Genomic DNA, 18,446 nt, shown 5'->3' with positions numbered 1-18,446 from the left:
GCATCTCTACGCTTGCAGCGAAACAGCTGACTGGCTTCATTTTGTTTATTTCCAATTGTGAATTTAACGGGACAGCGACTGTCAATTTTGAAAATTGTTAAAATGCTCGAGGCGCGATTGAGTCAAACTTTGCTGCTGAAGAAGGTCGTCGATGCGCTGAAGGAAATCATCGCCCAGGGAACACTGGACTGCAGTGACAATGGTCTGGAGGTGAAGAGAAGCACCCTTAATCTCCCAGTTTGTTCGAATTCCCATAAAAGCTGTTAAGTAGTCCCATTGGGAGTTCGAACTTCCTCATTTAAATAGCAATATTACAACTGCACACATATAGATACATAAGAAACAAAAGAGATAGAAAATAAATACGTACATATTTGTGAAAAGGAAAAATTGAGTTAAGGAATAAAGCTTTTGCAACTCTATATTCCAGCTGCAATCGATGGACAACTCCCACGTTTCGCTGGTGGCTCTAAGTCTGGCTTCGGATTGCTTTGAAAAGTTCCACTGTGATCGCAATGTCTCGCTGGGCTTGGATCTGAAATCCCTGGGCAAGGTGCTTAAGTGCGCCAATAGCGACGATGCGGTCACCATAAAGGCCGTTGACAGGCCGGAGAAGATTACGCTCAGCTTCGAGTCGGATGGCAAGGAACGCACGGCGGACTACGAACTGAAGCTCCTGAATCTGGACCAGGACCACATGGAGATTCCGAAAAAGGACTACACCTGCTACATCCAGTTGCCGTCGTCAGAGTTCGCGCGCATTTGCCGGGACATGAGCATGTTCGACGAGTCCCTGACGATCGCCTGCTCCTCGAAGGGCATCAGGTTCTCTGCCAAGGGAGATCTGGGCACGGCCAACATACAGCTGAATGCGGGCACCGCCATGGACGTGAGCATTGAGGTGCAGGAGCCCGTGACCCAGTCCTTCGCCGGTCGCTACCTCAACACCTTCACCAAGGCCACTCCGCTGGCAGATCGCGTCAAGCTCTACCTGTCCGAGGAGCGTCCACTCCTGGTGGAGTATCCCATCGAGGATTACGGCCACATTCGATACTACCTTGCACCCAAGGTGAATGAACCCGATTTCTAGCTGAAGCACTCCTGAAGCACTCCTTATCAAATTATTGCATAAATTTGAGCGCAACTTAAAGCATAAGGAAAGGGGATTCGTTTATTTTTAGGCAACAAATACCAAAAATCATTTTTTTAAAGCTCAGTATAAAAATATACCTAGTAATAAAAAATATTTAATTGTAATTAAAAAAAATCACAAAATCAAATTAATATACGAAAAAATTCATTTTGAACCTTGTTATTAATTATTATTATGTTATTATTAAGTTTTAATGCTCGAATTTCTTTAAGGTAAACTTATTGCAGATTTCACATTTTCTATTTCGAACACTTCAGTTTTTCAATTTTGAAGCTACAAACGAAATTAGTAAGCTATTTATATGATACAAAAACAGTTAAATATATGCTTATAATTATACAAATTTTTGTTTTTTAATGATTTTTAATGAACTCAAATAAGTTCAAAAATATTTTAAAAAAATGGAAGAAAATAAACAAGTAAAAATATTGTATTTTAAACTGGCCAGAGATGCCGGATCTTTTGGTGGCCAGTGTTGTTAGGCGCAGACTGGTCACCCTAAACCACTTCACGTCTGTGGGAACAGCTGACAACCCTGGCCAAACGCAAATGCGGAGCTAAACAAAAACCGAAAAACTTAAAAACCGGCATAAAATCCCACGCAATTATCAGTGAACCATGGACACCGAGGAAGTGAAGCGCGGCCGCGGACGAGGGCGTGGCACCAGGGCTCGCGGGCGTGGACGTGGCCGAGGACGCGGTCGTGGCAAGAAAATAGACGACAGCAGCATCGCCGACGCCGCAGCCCTGGCGGCCAGCAGCTGTGCAGCCCTGGAGGACAGCCCGGGAAGACTGGACGCCTCCGAGGACTCGGTCATGCAGGAGCTCGACAAGGAGGGCGACCTGGAAACGCCCGCGGCGCTGGAGGAGCCCCTGCCGCACGCTGCGCCAGGAGTGGTCGCCGCCAGCGGAGACATGACTCCAGCGACGCAACAGCCACAGGTCCTGCAGCAAGTGCCACCGCCCGTGCTGAGCCAAACAAGTGAGTCACCTTCCCTACTGAATGGTTGCCCAAGATAGTTGACTTAATTAGCATCTTGGCTTGACCAATTCCTTGGTATCCAAACTTGAAGCATGTAACAAAACTATCTCGCTATCTCTCGTCCGCGCAGTCGACATGGAGGCGGACATATCGCAGCTGGAGGCGCCCACTTTCACCACGCTTTCGCGCGGACCGCCGGAGCCGATGCTGCGCCTGAAGTGGAACCACAAGGTCAGCCTGATCGGCGAGAAGGTGCTGAACCCGATGATCCACTGCTGCGATCAGTGCGACAAGCCGATCCTCGTCTACGGCCGCATGATACCCTGCAAGCATGTCTTTTGCCTCAAGTGCGCCCGCGCCGAGCCCATCAAGAGCTGTCCCCGCTGCACGGACAAAGTGCTGCGCGTGGAGCAGAGCGGCCTGGGCACCGTGTTCATGTGCACGCACGGCGGCAGTCGCTACGGCAGCTCCGGCTGCCGGAGAACCTACCTTTCGCAACGCGACCTGCAGGCGCACATCAATCACAGACATGTGGCGCCGCAGCCGCCACCGTTGCAGCCGCAGCTGTCAGCCATGGCGGAGCAACCAAAAATGACGGATCTGGGCGGCGTCGGTCTGGGCCTGGAGTTGCACAAGCAGCGCAAGGCGAGTGGTAGCTATGGCTCCTAAACTAAGCTGTCCTGTCTATAAAAAACAACCGCTTGCCCCTTGCAGCTCTCCGAGTCGTCTGTCCCCATATCCGTTTCCGCCTCCATTGCGTCCCGTCCCGTCCTGTCGCGGCTGCCACTGACCGGCGGTATCGGTAGTATACCGCCACCAGGATCCGCCGCCGCCGCCCAAAACGCCATACACGGCGGCCACTCGACGCTCACGCTGGCCAATTTGGCCAGGATCAACAACGCCAATGCGCAGGACTGTCACCAGGGCAAGGCCTCGCTGCACCACACGCTCAAGAAGGGCACGCCCCACCAGTCCGAGTCGGTGGCGGATGCCTCCTACTACAGCAGCGTGCTCGCCTCCTTCGGCAGCGCGGTCGGGAATCCGGGTTCTGGGCCACCCGTTGGCGGGGCAGCAACAGCCCCACAGCCCGCCAATCCGAGTGGCAGCCATCCCGCTGTTGGCCCAGGTGCCCTGATTGGAGGCTCCGCCGACGCGCCTACTGGTGGCTCGAGTGGCAACTGGCAGCAGTCGCAATACTACAGATAGGGGGACGAAAGCGAGGGGCTAGTAACCAGGGTAGACGATTTAACGCAGGCACGCAGGCTTTTAATTAAGTGAACAAATGTATGTTAAGCTGAACTGAAAACTATTAAAGATATTTTACGGGTTAGGCCAACCCGAACATTAAAATAAATACTACTCTGGTTTTAAAACTTGGGCTGAACTTAATTCTTAATTTGGTCAAAGAGGGGGTTAGCATTGCTAATAAAATTATATTTTATTATTCCTTTTTCCTTCAAGCTGAAAGAAATTCAAAAATCCCGCTTGATTGACCGCCTTATCGATGACGATACGGCTACCACTCGAGCTGAATTAAATTTAAAAAACCCGCTCGATTGACCGCCTATCGATAACGATACGCTTTCCAGCTGGCTGCTGGGCCAGCGAGATACAAAAGGTAAACAAATCCGACTTGGAGCACAGACTTTGAATGGAGCATTAGCATAAACACAACGGGCCGGAGTGCCGGAGTCAAGTGGCAAGGGCCAGGGAGAACACAACCACATCCAGTATCTGATGAGCACAGCGCAGAACTTGGGAAATCGAGGCCACAAGCAGAAGCAGCAGGAGAAGCAGCGGTTGTGAAAGAAGTGGGCGATCAAAAGTGAAAGTTGCGCCACAAAAATGCTGAAAATTGTACTGATCAGCGGAAAGCGAAAGTGCGGCAAGGATTACATATCCGAGAGGCTGCAGCGGAGGTGGGTGCAGTCCAATGCTAGTAGTAGAAATTACATTTGCACTGGCTACTGCAGAAATATTCGGACAACTAAAATCAAATTCCATTTCAGATTGGGCTCCCGATCGCGAATCGTACGAATCTCGGAGCCCATCAAGTCGGAGTGGGCTCGCAAGCTGCAGTTGGACCTGGACGCCCTGCTCAGCGATGGACCCTACAAGGAGAAGTACCGGCGCGACATGATCGTGTGGAGCGACGAGGTTCGGGCCAAGGACTACGGCTACTTCTGCCGCGCGGCTATGGAGGAGGCACTGAGTCGCCAGCAGACGCCCTACATTCTGGTCAGCGATGTGCGGCGCAAGAACGACATCAGGTGGTTCCGGGAGACTTACGGGCCGGAAAGGGTCATCACCTTGCGTCTGACATCCCGTCCAGAAACGCGGTGTGCACGGGGATGGAGCTTTACCGCGGGCATAGACGATGTGCCCTCCGAATGCGATCTGGATGACCTGGCCGACGGCTTCGACTTGGTGCTGGCCAACGATGAGGAACTCGACCAGGAGGCCATCGACCATCTGCTGGACAGGCTGCAGCTGCAGTATAGCTAGAGCTTGGGCTTCTCGGCTCACCATGCTTTGAACAAATGTATTTTTGATATATCACGTATTCCGGTCCCTTTTATCGCCTAAAGTGGTCCTCACAAATAGCGTAGGTTATGCAATACACTAGGCAAGAATGAAGTTACGTACCTAATAGTACTATGAAATACTCTTAGTAACTAAATAGAGCTTGTGTGGTGGTTTTACTAAAGTGTAACGTTTAAGACTTAATGGATTCAATGGATATACAAACTATATGTCGCTGATTTACGGTAATAGGTTACTCCAAGAATAAACAGTCCGGTTTCCAAATGTAAGAAGACTAGAGTGAATACTCATGAGCAAACTTCATCCATCAATATATGTGCACAATGTACTGGCAAGCAAACTAATAAAATGATTTATTAAAAGATGAGTAATAAAAGTATGTCGTGAGAGAAGAGTATGATTTGGTGGGTTTAGGTGGACATAAGGCAATTGTAGCTACTAAGCTGTGTTAGTAAACGGGTCCGCCGAATCCCTCGGCGCCAGAGATTAGCCGCAGTTGATCGTTGAAGCTCTGCGCGGGCGGAATCTGATTCTTCTTAGAATCCTTTTCCGTGGAACGGGATCGCAGATGCGGCTTATTCTTAACGCAACTGAGTGGAGTTCGCTTTTGGGCGGACAGGGGGGTACTGTTTGTCTTGGGCGTAATGGATCCTTCGGGCATCGGGGAGCCCTCCTCCTGGTCAACATAGATCTTTGGCTTGTTGGCTCTGGCGGGCTTGCGCGGTGGCACCCGACGCTTGTGACCCAAACGCACTCGCTCCAGATGTTTGTTGGCCGGCACTTCTGGTAGCTGCTCCTCGCCAGCGGCAAAGGACGCCATGCTGCTGCCAGTGCTGAGATTCAGGGTCAGTGTTTCCAAGATGTGCTCCAGCATCTGGGCCTCGCGTGCCTCCTCCTCCTCGTCGTCGCAGAAGATGATGGGTGTGCGATCGACCCCCAGGCTCGGCGAGCGGGGATCACCATGGGGCTGCTGAGCCGGCGGAGGCGTGGCCATTTTCACCTGACCCTGCTCCAGATGCGGCTCCTGATACGGCAGCAGCTGTTGCTCACAAGGCAATGTTTCTTCCTGATCGTAGGGCAGTGAAACAATCTCCAGGGAACTATTGTTGTGTGCAGCAGACGGCGGTGTGCCAAAGCTATCGCAGCTCTCCTCCAAATCCACTTGTGGCGGTGTGGGTGGCACTGCTTTCTGTGCTGTCCCAACCCTGGTGTCCACGAAGAGATCAGCGAATGTGTCATCCAGATTAAGCGAACGAACCTCATCGAGGACCAGTGGAGTGCGATTTAGCTGAGGAGAGCGAGGATCGTTCAGGGAGAAGCCCTTAAGCAATCGTTTTCGCAGCATGGAGAAGGCATTTTCACTGGTGGTCACATTCTGCTCCGCCTCCTCAACGCGAGGTTTTGACGCCTGCAAGAACTACACCGCAGCCATCATTACTAACCCTTCAAAAAGATGTCTACAGTGTCTACAAACTCACGGTTAAAGGCGTGCGGCAGCCATTTGGTGATCGAGGATCGAGCAAAGCGTTGTTTTGCTCTCGATTCGGCGTCGTCATTTCCATTTGTTCTCGCTTTTCGCTGGCCAGGCGCATTTTGTTTAGTGTCGGCGTATCCGGCAGATATTCACCTTCAATTTTCGTTGCTTTTGCACCCATTTTAATAAAATAATCTGACTTATTTTGCGACTTCTCACTAAATTTTGCGGGGTGAAATAAAATCGTTGCCGCGCATTTGTTTTGAAATGGCGTCGCATGGAGTTGCCAGAGCAGCAAATGCCTACTGGAAACAGTATTGTTAACGGAAGTCTAGCTATTTTCAAGCCAAATCATGCAGTGATTACAAAAGGATTTTATCACTAGTTCTTTCATTATTAATAATACGTTTTAAGTAATACGTTTTACGTTGCTAATACGTTTAAGACTCGTTACTAATTTATATAAAGAAATTAAACAACTTTTGGGATATTTAGAACTTTAATATGCAATATTTAAGTGGATCCTTTTGCCACCTTGGGTTATACTCCTCTCAATTAAATTGATTAATTAATTTTTATTTATAGTACATAAGAAAATGTAAAATTCAGTAATCAAATAACCTGATATTTTTTAAATTTCGCTTTACAGCACTGATTTTTATGCTGCCACGCGATAGTGTCATCTCCACCCTCCAGCCGAGGTCTGGCAACACTTGTTCATTTAAGACGCGACACAACGAATTGTACTCTTTCAGTTTTTCAAAAAGAAAATGGCATAAAAACAGGCCAAAAAAGTGCAACAAACAAAGAGCTATATCCCAAAGTAAGTGCTAAAGTAAGTGATAAACATCCAAATGAAAGCAACCCAAATGCATACAATGCGCGAGTGTGTGTGCTAAAAATCATAGCAGTAGTGACTGTGTACCTTCACCGAAAAAAAGGGGAAATGAAGACAGGAAGCTGAGTTTTTTTTACTCCAGAAGACTATTTTTATTGAATTTACGCAGTTGCTGTACTAAATAGGCGTGAGTTTTTGTGTATGTGTGTGTGGGCGCCGCAAGCAGCAGTAAATTCTCCTGTGTGTATATGTGTTTTTTTTTTCTATGGCCGTCTCCTTTTTACACACACTAGCGCACAATACAGCTGCGCCTTGTTTTTTGCCGACATTTTTTCTGCTTAGTTTTACTTAATATTTTTTTTGAATTATGAAGACAATTTATTTTGCTCGCTTTGTGAAGCCATCAATGTGGGTTAGTAAGCTAAAATGCTGCGTAAAATTGCGCTATTGTTTTATTTGCCAATTGTAGCGCAAAAAGTAAACAAATTGTATACACACAAATGCCAGAGCGCATGTCGTGCAGACTTTCTCTCTTGCTCCAAATTGCGAGTGTATGCATGTGCGTTCGTGTGTGTGTGAGTACACGCTGAAAACAACCGAATTTCATTCATTGCTCATTTCCGAGAAAAAACTACACGCTACACTCGTCGCCATCTGCAATTGCACCTCTGTGTGCGTAAGTCACTGTATCACAATACATATATGCACTATGTACATAGGAGCCGCTGCAGTTGTGCAACATGTTAATTGATTCCAGGGGCAGCTGGGCGTGGCAGGTGCAAAAGCCCCCTCCACCTCGCTTCTATTTACAGAAACTTCTTCCCACTTCCAGAGTTCAACATTCTTGCTCTTCCCGTCGCTTGACCGCGTTTTTCAAACATTCCACGAGCGGTCTTAGCACACTCACACCGGCACGTTATGTGTGTACATGCACATGTGTATGTACGTATATTGATTTCAATCAACTTTGTAAGCGCGCTCTCGCCTTCTCCTTCGCTCATTCGGCGGTGTGCTATGCTCTGCCTGTTTCTCTCGTGCTCATTTGTCAATTGAGCACCACGTCCGTTTGTCGGCTCATCAGCAATTTACACAGGCACACACTTCACCGCGCTGCATCCGTGTGGGTAAATTCCATTTCCTGTTTATAATATTGCGGCGTCTTGTCTGTCTGCCTGCCGCACAGCGGAGACGCAAACCAGCAGCGCTCTCCTTTTCGCCTTTCGTTCCGCTCATCTCGCTGCACAATGGATCGATCCTAAATGAGCATCTTTTAAAAAATATTTAAAGTTTAATAACTTTCAAACGTTCATAACGCATAGCAAATATGAATTTTGTAATGATCGTAGTTTTGTTTGCTAATTTTTGAAATTTTAAACATTTTAAATTAATAAAATATCCTTTTGCAAATCGGATATCCATTTACTTTCGCTCTTATCCCACGTACATATCTCCCACTTACGATCATCCGCGAGTTTCGGTTCCGTAGCACGTTACTTTTCGCATCGCAACCACTGTGCTGTTGGCATTGGAACGCTGACCGCTTTGCGGCTGGGAACGATGCGGAATCGGAACATCCGAATGCGACGCGCTCCGCTCTTATTCGAATTCCCAGCCTGATCCGGCTGTCACTGCTCTTGTTGTTGCGGCAGCGGTGAGTTGAGTAGTACAGTACGTGCCACTTCCTTTACATTCAGAAAAATAAAAATTGCTCACTCACACTCATGCATGTGTACGCCTAAAGCATACATAAACAGACGTTCCGGACAGACAGACAAACATTGAGTGGAGCGTTGGGAGGGGGAGCCTTTGCTTGGCGTCTGCGCCGTGTGTTGTTGCTTTTATGCTGCCCCTACTTATTGTTCTTGTACAGTTGCAAAGACACTCACATTGGTGCATGCGTGTGTGTGTGTGTATGGAGCCAAAACAGTGAAAACGAGTTTGATATCTGGCTAGATATGGCAACTCTGTCGGCGAGTGCACATCCCCCCAACCCCAAGCCCCAAGCGCCCGCTTATTAGAAGAGAAATACCGCAGAGCGTTGTTGTTGATTTTACGTAAGAAGGCCGTCGAACTCAGCATAGAAAATGGTGAGAGAAAGAGAGTGCGGCCGCGAGAGAGATGAAATATGGGGGCCCAAGACCAGAACCACAGCCAGAGAGAGTGTGCATGCAAATAGGTGCGAGTGTGTGCGTCTAATGATTACCGTTACTATTTGCATGTTGTCTAGTCAGACGTCTCGCGACCCAGACTGTGCGACCCACCAGGCAATTGGCGAAAAATTCTTCGTCGTGACCTTTCATCGTCATCGTTTCAACCGGACATCCAATAAATATGCATATGTATGTGTGCCTGACAGTAATGTTGTTTATTGATTTTACTAGCATTGCCTTAGAATTGGCTTTCCGAATGAGTATACAAATGCATACGGCAGCGACGGCGGTAAAAATGTTAGCAAATTGCAAGAATGCACTGAAAAAATGCAAACATTGGGCACTATACATACAGTTGGGTAATTACATGTTTCTAGGGCTTTTCCGAACACCGTTGCTTCGTAACTTTTAGATTGCAGATATCAACTAACTAATGTTGGCCAAATTACGCGTAAGAAAACCAATTATCCAGCGGTCTGGAGGAATCCTTCGCAAAGCATTGCTAGTGCTGTGACCGCAGCTGTACACTTGCCACTCAGTTGCGTGCAGTTCTGCATTTCTGCCGGCTGTGGTTCAACGTCCTAAGCCGCACACAACAAGTGCAACAATTGTAACATCAACAAAGCAACAGAACACCGCAAAAGGGGCAGAAAGGCGGTGTGGCAGAGAAGCGCAACTTGATGGGGGAATCGGATTGGGAATGGGAATGCACAAATGCAGAAGCGAAGCGACGAAGATGGCAAACGGAATGAGGGCAGGTCCTAGGGCAATCCATTAACATTTTGCCCATCGCCCATCCCCCATCATCATCGTCATCGTCATCGTCGTCATCTTCTTGGTATTATTGTACAGTTGAACCTGTGGCACTGAGTCCCGTCCCGCTGGGCTGTGAACTAAGCCGATTGATTGTCCAAATCTCTCCGCAATCGAATTGCCATCCGGGTGACTCTTGGTTTCTTTCTTTTCCTACCTTTTTCTGCTTTTCTCCCGCTTTTTGATGCATTCCGACATAACCCAGAAAGCGTGTGCCAGGTTGTTGCTGTTGTGTCGCTTGTGACGTCAATTGGCTGTGGAATGGTGTCGGCGGCCCACATTGCGGACCGACTGCCCACCGGAAACGGGTAGTTGTGCCGCTTTCATACATGTAGTACATGTACATAGGTTGAATCCGCCAAATTAGAGGCGGAGAAAGACCGATGATTCCTCAAAAAACATCGATGTTTGTGATTTTTCGAAAACATCGATGACATCGATGTTGCGATTGCAACGAAGACTTGCCTGTGACAACGGCGCCCCAAATGTTATAGATCTCGTAAGGATTTACCCAGAATATATACATAAAATAAATATGTAAGTTAATAACATAAAGTTACCACTGGGGAGCTCTTAGAGCTGTAGCACACCTTTTTACCATACTTTTAAGTGAATGTGCAGTTCTTGGAGAAACCCTCTTCCAGCCCTGAATCGCGAATCTCCAGCAAGTTGCTCCCATTTCAAGGGGCGTTGAATCGCGAGAATCTGGAAAGTCAAAATAGCAATATTTGTGGCAACGACATCGGTCAGGGCTTTATTTTTGGCGCGCTTCTCGAGCGGCCAGAAGAAATTTACCGAGGAATGGAATGTTGTTTACTTGCACGCCTGCGCATCCGCATCCCCAACCTTCGGCCAGTTCCATGAAATCTGCAGTGGGGCCGAACTCGTCTGGGTTTCATCCTGTTCGTCCTGTTTGTCCGGCTACCTGCCCCGCCTCTGCGCACCGCCACGCCCTCCGCTCTCGAGCGCATTTTTCCTTTTATTTTTTGTGTTTTTGCACCGCCGCTCTGCGTCGCTTCTTGTTTGTGTGCCTTTCGCTCCGCCAAGCTTAAAAGTGGCGGCGTCGGCGGCGTCGTGTCAATAACATGTTGATCCTACATCGTGCGAAATCTTCTGGCAACACCAAAACAAAAACAAAACAAGAAAGCGCCCTTTTTACGGAGCGTAACCACTCAGATATACCCTTTAGTCCAATGGTACCATCCAATGAAAGCTATGGTTTATTGATTCCCATTGCATTTTGTATTGTGTGGCTTGACATTAATAGAATAATATTGTTTTAAGATGTAAACGAATAAAGTACCTCCTGAGGTGTATTTAAGTAGTTATGCAAAGTGTATGTTTGAAAAATACTTTGGCTAAGGGCCCATCACCGTATACCCAATTAACTCTCCAAGTAACGGGTATACAACAACTACATACAACATGAGCTCGAAAGCCGCATTGTTGTTATTATGCCGCATTTTTAGAGGAGAGACTTGGCCGCTCTCGTTCTCTCCCTCTCAGCGAGAGCGAGAGAATCTCGCTCTGCTGAAAACACCTCCATCTTCAGAACCAATTTTGTTGTTGTTCGGCATTCGGTTTTCGAATCTTTGGCGGTGCGGTTGTGTTTTTTCGTGTGCGCGGTGTGCGTCGTCGGCGTTCTGCACTAATGTTGTCCAAATTAAAATGCAAACAGTTGGTAATTTGTGAAGATAAAGCAAAGTGAATTGGTGTTTTAGTGAGCAGTGTTTAATTTAGCTATGTTGTTGGGCAAACAAAATAGAGGTTTTAACGCCTACACGCGCTATCTTCCAATTTTCCCATCTTCTGCGTCTTTTCTGCTTTCCCTGTGTTTGTGTTGGTGTGATATATTTCGTTTTCGGCTTCTGGCGCTTCTCGCATAGCGACGCATAATTTTCTTTTTGAACTATTAAAACTTTTGTTTGGTTTTGGAATATACATATATGTATGTGTGGTCCGCGCCCCGATTCATTTGTCGCTTGCGCAAAATTCTTAGAATTCCTCACAACATTCCCGCGCACACACACATTCGTGGTACATATATACATACATAATTTATCCCCTTGAAAGGCATGGAGTAAGAGTGAGACGGCGAAGTGAGAAAAAGAGAGCGAGAGCTGAAGCGTTGGTAGTGTGTGTGTGCGAATATGCACGTATACGCAACACACCTCAAAAGGTTGTTGTCTCTGCTAAATGCGCCTTCTTTGCGCTCTCACGCCTTTCTGCTCTCTACTCTCTCGATTTAAAACTTGTAGGACTTGTTTCTTGAGCTTTTTTTGCGAAAACATAAAAACCGGTAAATTTTTTTTCGAAACTGCAGGCAGAGAAAAGAGAGCGAGCTGTGTTGTTGTTCCTGTATTGGCATTTTTTACCTTAACCATATTTTTCACACACTTTGCTTTCCTTACAGTTTTCTAAACACACACACATACAGAAACGAGAAGAGCCAACGAACTCGCAGCGACGCCCAAGAATGAAAGAGAGCAAGGCAACATGAAAATTACAGCAACAACAACTGGCTTGCTGAAGAAGTTGTAAAAGACGCAAGAGCAGAAGAAGAAGCAGCCACAACAGTATTTTTTATTAGCGGGTGTTGTTGTTGTCATGTATGTATGCACACTTTTTGCCGTCCACACTCTAATATAGTTGATCGTTGTTGTTGTTGCTGTTGTAATTATTGTGATGCTTGTATATATTGCTGTTGCTATCGTGCTAGTTGGCTCATTCCCCCATTATTGAAATGCACTACAAGATCATCGAACTTGCGTCAATTGCTATTTGCGAAAACCAACAAAATATTATAAACGGCCGACGCTGATCTTGACCTACACGCTCGCAAGTTCACCGCATTTTATATGGCTATTCAACTTGACTTTACGCTCATTACCTTACTTCGACTTCCTCTCGCACACAAACGCACTTACATGTGTATACACATGAACGAACGTATCACATGTATTCATGAACATAAAAGCGGCGGCGGTGGATTTAATTTTTATAACGGAAATTTTAATAAGCTGCCCGCTGTCGCTTGCCGCGCGGTAGCGAGAAAGAGAGAGTAGAGAGTGCAGCAATTGTTAACCGTAAAAGCATTCTAATACATAAATAAGTCCCCACACCCAATGTATAACTGTTTTTGCATTGCACAGCAGTGGGCGCTCGAAATGGTGAACAGCATTCTTCTTTTCATATAAAAAAAAGGTTTGTTTTGCTCACATTTTAAAGTGTAGTTAACTTGGTCATTAAAGCATTTATAATTTTTCGATAAAATCGATTTCTTAAATGATCTTCTGGAGGATCAACTGTTTTCGCTGGTTTCGGTCGTGTTCTTCCGTTTTGTTATTCTTCGTTTGCATTTCTTATCAGTTTGAATTCCAGAACTCGAACTCAGAAATCATCTGAAAACAAATTTGGCGTCAAATTTCCAAAGGCTGGCGCCAAAATTATGTTTACATTTTTATTATAATTATTTAGGGTGCATTGCTTTTTGCCCTCTTTCAGTGTTGTTCTTCGGTGTTGTGTGTGTGTGCCTGTTGAATTTTGTTGTTGTTGTTGGTGAAACAATGGCCAGTCTATAGCGTAGAAATGTACGAAATTTGTCCCATTCACTCGCGCTCGATCTGTCGCCATTCATAGCAATCCACATTTGCGTATCACCAGTACCAGTAGTCTCTTCATCATAATCATCATTATCGTCGTCGTCTTCATGATCGTCATTATCATCGTGTTGTAGTCTCGTCGTCGCATTTATTTATTTTCGTACTTTTTTCATATTTGTTTATTGTGCCGTGGCTGCAAAAAAGTACAAGGCTCAAAGCCGACGGCCGTGAGAACGTTGCAAAAAGACTCTAGAAGAAGACGGGTCTCAATCTGAATCTGAATCTGAACCTCGGCTCTCGTCGAATCGAAACAGGAGAATTGTGTCATTCTTCAAAGTGGTTGTGAAATGTTTGCCTTTTTATGCCTATTCATATCACAGCCAGCTTTGAGGAGCGACGCGATGCTCAAAGCAAAAAAAATCACAATTTTAAAATTCCACAAACAAAAATGCATAATTGAACACAAGAAGTATTAAAACGGTAACAAGTGTCTGATTTTGTTTATATCATTACATGAGCATGAAAACCAAAATTGAAAATTCTGAACTCCCGCAGTCAAGTATCCCGAAACCTCAATCAATAAAACTATATTGGCGCATTCATGCTGGGCTCTCAAAGTGGTTGTGAAATGCATCTCCGCTTTGCGCGGCATATCACAGCCAGCTTTGATGAGCTTAGCGTAATGTATCGTACATCAAATCATGATAATACCTCCCGCCACATAATTCACACGCCCATCATAAATAAAACACACTCCGTCCGCCTCAAATCTGTAGAATATTTGTAGTGAAATGCAATCTGAAAAGAAACGCGGCTAACAGAGATCTGAATTCGGAACGACGGAGGACAGATGCATGCCACAGCACCGAAAAATGGCTCAACTGGTGGACTGGCACCTCCGACTCCGACTTAGGGCCCTATCGAACTGACTACACACACATGCGGTGCAATATTGTTACTAACCCTGTTACTAATTCATGAAGTTGAGGAAACTGCTCCTCACCCGTACGATGTTGATTATCTAAGCCTCATCAAGTGGTTGTGATATGGATACCCAACGCATATCACAGCCAGCTTTGATGAGCTAGGATAATCAACGGGAGACAACGTAAATGAAATTTTAAACCGAAAGTGAATTGGAAGTGAAGAAAGGAGTAAAATTAGCTGATTGTAACATAACTATTCACAGCGATCTAGTATAGTTTATACTTTTATAAATACATGCATATATAATTATGATTTCACGCAGTTTGATTTCCTTCCCCCTTCTGTTGAGTACACAGTTTAAGAGTTAAATACCCTCGATGGTGCTTGGAGACTACTGGCCACTAATGTCCTTCTATCTTCCTCACAGATACACACACCTCCCCTAACTCAACGTTTACGTTCCACCAGCAGCATGCCTATGTAGAGAAAACCAATTCCAAAGAGATCTGACGACGCCCTAGCAGCGGACAACGAATATTCTAATTTATTTATGTGATAGTCACTAGTTTTAGTATTCTTAAGCTTTTAAACAACCAAACGTTGCACGCCAAAAACGAACGAGCCGATACCCAAAAAGCTACAAATTGTAATGCATTCCACAATGAGTGTACAACATGGGCTGGTTGCCCTGGTACTGATCGGCTGTCTGGCGCATCCGTGGCACGTCGAGGCCTGCTCCAGCCGTACGGTGCCCAAGCCGCGCTCCTCGATCTCCTCGTCCATGTCCGGCACGGCATTGCCGCCGACCCAGGCTCCAGTCACTAGTAGCACCACGATGCGCACCACCACGACGACCACGCCCAGGCCCAATATTACATTCCCCACTTACAAATGTCCGGAGACCTTCGATGCGTGGTACTGTCTGAACGATGCCCATTGCTTTGCGGTGAAGATTGCCGATCTACCGGTTTACAGCTGCGAGTGCGCGATTGGCTTTATGGGACAGCGGTGCGAGTATAAGGAGATCGACAATACTTACCTGCCCAAGAGGCCGCGTCCGATGCTGGAGAAGGCGAGCATTGCCAGTGGAGCCATGTGTGCCCTGGTCTTTATGCTGTTTGTCTGCCTGGCCTTCTATTTGCGCTTCGAGCAGCGGGCTGCCAAGAAGGCCTACGAGCTGGAGCAGGAACTGCAGCAGGAGTACGACGATGACGACGACCAGTGCGAGTGCTGCCGCAACCGGTGCTGTCCAGATGGCCAGGAGCCAGTTATTCCGGAGCGCAAGCTACCCTACCACATGCGCCTGGAGCACGCGCTTATGTCCTTCGCCATTCGACGCAGCAACAAGCTGTGAGCGGAGCGAACTATGGAAACTATGGAAATATATAGAAAGCCGAATTTCGAATATGCCTTGCCCAACACACAATTCTTAACTGGGCTTTAGTCGATAGCTGATAACTCCTATTTACCTACCGCATGCTAAAGATCTGTTCACCCGATTCTATACAGAGATCTTCACTTTCTCTTACCGAAAGTTACCCAGAAAGGGATTTTAAAGCCAGACAGCCTTGTATTACCCAATTGACTATGAATTTTAATACCTAACGCTAGCTATTTATTATTATTGCTAACTGATATACGTATCACACACATAACGCGACACACGCGCCAAGTATTATTTATTGCGAGAGATTTAAGAGAAATGATATGGATTTTCTAAATAAACATACGAAACTGCACCATGCAAAACACAAGGTTTTTAATTTAAAGTGCCGGAAGTCAAGATCTTCTTTTCACGGGGTTTCAAAAGTTTGGACTTATTTGGGACAGTTACTATCAATTATGCGGCCTTCAAGTGTCACAAACCGATCAGATAAAAAACCAGGACAGGTTTTGGATTTTTAATGATTTTCTATGTTATAGGAAAATAAATAATTGTATAACTAAAATTATCAGGTGATCATCATTTTGATTGATTAATTCAAATGCTGGCTTTTTGAGTGAGTGGTTCAACTTAAATTTAACCAAATTGCAGTGTATCTAATAGTCGATTCATTACTTTTTCAGACCTTATCAGCTGTCAATCTAACGGGGGTTCTATAACTTTTACAGGGGAGTACCAGACGTTGAAAGTCTGACCGCTGGTTAACCGGGTTTTCCCTAATGAGGCATTGTTAAAATACTTAGTCATGTTTATGGATTGCACGTTGTACCAATAATCAGTTATAAAATTGTGAGTTGTTTTAGGTGTAGTTGGATAGGTCGAAAAAATGGGGTTTTAGAAAAAATTACATTTATTTATCTACGTACATTCGAGTGATTCTTTTCATCCTATCTAAAACTGTTGGGATATATTTTTGCATTTCTGGTAGAGAGCCTTCATCGGTCCGTAGCTCGACAGGACCAACGATATGAGGGTGAGGCACTTCATCAGGATTTGGAAATCGGTCTCACTGCGGCTCTTAAAGTAGCCCGTCTGGTAGCCATAGTACTGAGTCACCAGTGCGATCACAAAGCACGCGAATCCCAGGAAGTTGTGGAACGCCTTGTTCAGCAGTGGCGTGATTAGCTTCTTGATGCGGCCGGAGAAAAGTGCCGCCAGGCCGGAGGACATGGCCAGAATGCACAGTACGAAGGCGGTCATCCCTGTTGGCAAAAAGCGAATCTGTTAGTCGAACTGAGATGTTAGATGTTAGGGGATCAACAAATGTACGCTAAAAAGGTAGTAAAAAGGCGATAACATATTTCGTTTCTGTCAAAGTTAATATGCAAATAGGGGCGTTTGTTCAACAAATAATAAATTAAGTAGTAGCTTAGACTGCGAAACACAAAGGAATGAATCCTTGTAACTAATTCTATCCCACTATTTTACTCTTCTGTATCTGCTGCTATTTAATGGGCATTGCGTGTACTCACCCAGTCTCCCATGTGTCGATTGCAGCAAAAAGCCCTTTTGAATCATCTTGATAAGGGCACCAGCTGCCCCGCAACCGCCTCCCAAAGTGAGGAGCACCCAGTGGATGGTGGTCTTCGTCTGGCGCTTGTATCCATTTGTCAGCACGTTGCCGCCGTAGTGGATCATGACGCCCTCGGCCATGAAGAAGGAGAACTGTGGTGTGGAATGATGATCTTCAGTGCCCGTTTAGACGGTGATGATGATCCCCAACTATTTACCCCGATGGTCACCAGCCAGGCATGCAGACCCGTGCCCGAGAGCCCCGTTCGCAGCGTTAAGTAGGAAATGTAGATGGTGATAAATCCAATGCACATCTGGTTGAGAACGTTGAGGAAGTACTCCAGTCTCTGGAGGCGATTCTGGGCCTCGTGGCCGGACAGGGTACCGTGGGCCATTTTCGAATAGCGACGCGGATATTCAATCGGAATAAATGTGGGTCGGCGTGGCGATTCCGTCCGGATCGTGCTGCCGTAGTCGGCGGATGTCTGAGTTCTACTAAGCACTGGCTGCTGACTCTCGGACATTGTGTAGTTTCAGTTTTCAGTTTTTTACTTGCGGGCCTTTATCAGTGCGCTCTGGAATAATGTTATTTTCGTGTTAACATTCATACATTTGTCGACTGATAATACTGCCTGCCACTTTTCACAGACAAATTGCGGCAAATTATTTATTATTGGGCAAAACCAGACGTGTGCTCAAGCTACGACAGCAATTAAAGTTTTAGAATTCGCCCGATACGATACGCTCAATGAACTTGGTTAATCAAACCATTTGGTCGAATGTTTATGAGCAACTGGCGAAGCCATTCTTGCAGCGTCATTTGCAAGTTGACTGGACTTGACCACAAGATTATTTAACTCGCCATTCCTATTCATATCGGTTTACGCTCCGGGAAGCTATCAAAGTGCAGCCAAACCGCAACTAGACCTTCGCTCGTATGCCTTTTTCAAATTTTCGATGGCGCGCAGTCTTGCTGCGATATACCTATCGTATCACTTTGCACTTAT

The 18,446-nt window shown here is 46.1% G+C and overlaps 6 protein-coding genes and 1 long non-coding RNA gene across 11 annotated transcripts; 4 read left to right on the top strand and 3 right to left on the bottom strand.

The window, feature by feature from the left end:
- The first annotated feature begins 43 nt into the window (after nt 1-43).
- On the top strand, nt 44-1,248 carry LOC117150733 (proliferating cell nuclear antigen). Of its 3 annotated transcripts, none has more exons than XM_033317766.1 (2): nt 44-210; nt 431-1,248. In XM_033317766.1, exons 1-2 carry the CDS (start codon nt 103-105, stop codon nt 1,088-1,090), a joined length of 768 nt encoding a protein of 255 aa, XP_033173657.1. In that variant the 5' UTR covers nt 44-102; the 3' UTR covers nt 1,091-1,248. The 3 variants fall into 3 exon arrangements, with proteins under 3 accessions (XP_033173657.1, XP_033173658.1, XP_033173659.1); XM_033317767.1 differs by having other exon boundaries at nt 110-202; XM_033317768.1 differs by lacking the exon at nt 44-210 and adding an exon at nt 226-351.
- A 523-nt stretch (nt 1,249-1,771) lies between these two features.
- On the top strand, nt 1,772-3,489 carry LOC117150381 (E3 ubiquitin-protein ligase Hakai). The gene is made up of 3 exons (XM_033317244.1): nt 1,772-2,135; nt 2,266-2,780; nt 2,850-3,489. Exons 1-3 carry the CDS (start codon nt 1,772-1,774, stop codon nt 3,339-3,341), a joined length of 1,371 nt encoding a protein of 456 aa, XP_033173135.1. The 3' UTR covers nt 3,342-3,489.
- Nucleotides 3,490-3,721: 232 nt separating this feature from the next.
- On the top strand, nt 3,722-5,046 carry LOC117147264 (probable phosphomevalonate kinase). Its single transcript, XM_033314092.1, has 2 exons — nt 3,722-4,054; nt 4,145-5,046. Exons 1-2 carry the CDS (start codon nt 3,981-3,983, stop codon nt 4,638-4,640), a joined length of 570 nt encoding a protein of 189 aa, XP_033169983.1. The 5' UTR covers nt 3,722-3,980; the 3' UTR covers nt 4,641-5,046.
- LOC117147255 lies at nt 5,006-6,334 on the bottom strand. Its single transcript, XM_033314079.1, has 2 exons — nt 6,158-6,334; nt 5,006-6,096 (listed from the first exon to the last, which is right to left on the bottom strand). The coding sequence occupies exons 1-2, from the start codon at nt 6,332-6,334 to the stop codon at nt 5,128-5,130; spliced, it is 1,146 nt and encodes a 381-aa protein (XP_033169970.1). The 3' UTR covers nt 5,006-5,127.
- A 523-nt stretch (nt 6,335-6,857) lies between these two features.
- LOC117138074 (protein spitz) lies at nt 6,858-16,232 on the top strand. 3 transcript variants are annotated; one of them, XM_033299909.1, is made up of 3 exons: nt 6,858-6,976; nt 12,368-12,563; nt 14,911-16,232. In XM_033299909.1, exon 3 carries the CDS (start codon nt 15,133-15,135, stop codon nt 15,835-15,837), a length of 705 nt encoding a protein of 234 aa, XP_033155800.1. In that variant the 5' UTR covers nt 6,858-6,976; nt 12,368-12,563; nt 14,911-15,132; the 3' UTR covers nt 15,838-16,232. The 3 variants fall into 3 exon arrangements, with proteins under 3 accessions (XP_033155800.1, XP_033155792.1, XP_033155811.1); XM_033299920.1 differs by lacking the exon at nt 6,858-6,976 and adding an exon at nt 11,557-11,635; XM_033299901.1 differs by lacking the exon at nt 12,368-12,563.
- Nucleotides 7,245-8,793, bottom strand: LOC117138085. Its single transcript, XR_004459178.1, has 2 exons — nt 8,451-8,793; nt 7,245-8,258 (listed from the first exon to the last, which is right to left on the bottom strand). It is a non-coding gene; the product is annotated as an uncharacterized LOC117138085 (long non-coding RNA).
- A 527-nt stretch (nt 16,233-16,759) lies between the features above and the next one.
- On the bottom strand, nt 16,760-18,202 carry LOC117138063 (cytochrome b561 domain-containing protein 2). Its single transcript, XM_033299890.1, has 3 exons — nt 17,658-18,202; nt 17,400-17,592; nt 16,760-17,129 (listed from the first exon to the last, which is right to left on the bottom strand). The coding sequence occupies exons 1-3, from the start codon at nt 17,961-17,963 to the stop codon at nt 16,819-16,821; spliced, it is 810 nt and encodes a 269-aa protein (XP_033155781.1). The 5' UTR covers nt 17,964-18,202; the 3' UTR covers nt 16,760-16,818.
- Between the last annotated feature and the right edge of the window lie 244 nt (nt 18,203-18,446).

The sequence above is a fragment of the Drosophila mauritiana genome, chromosome 2L (genome assembly GCF_004382145.1).
Source record: "Drosophila mauritiana strain mau12 chromosome 2L, ASM438214v1, whole genome shotgun sequence".
NCBI lineage: Eukaryota > Metazoa > Arthropoda > Insecta > Diptera > Drosophilidae > Drosophila > Drosophila mauritiana.
The sequence above is the reverse complement of the archived record's forward strand: the minus strand, read 5'-3'. Positions and strand labels throughout refer to the sequence as shown.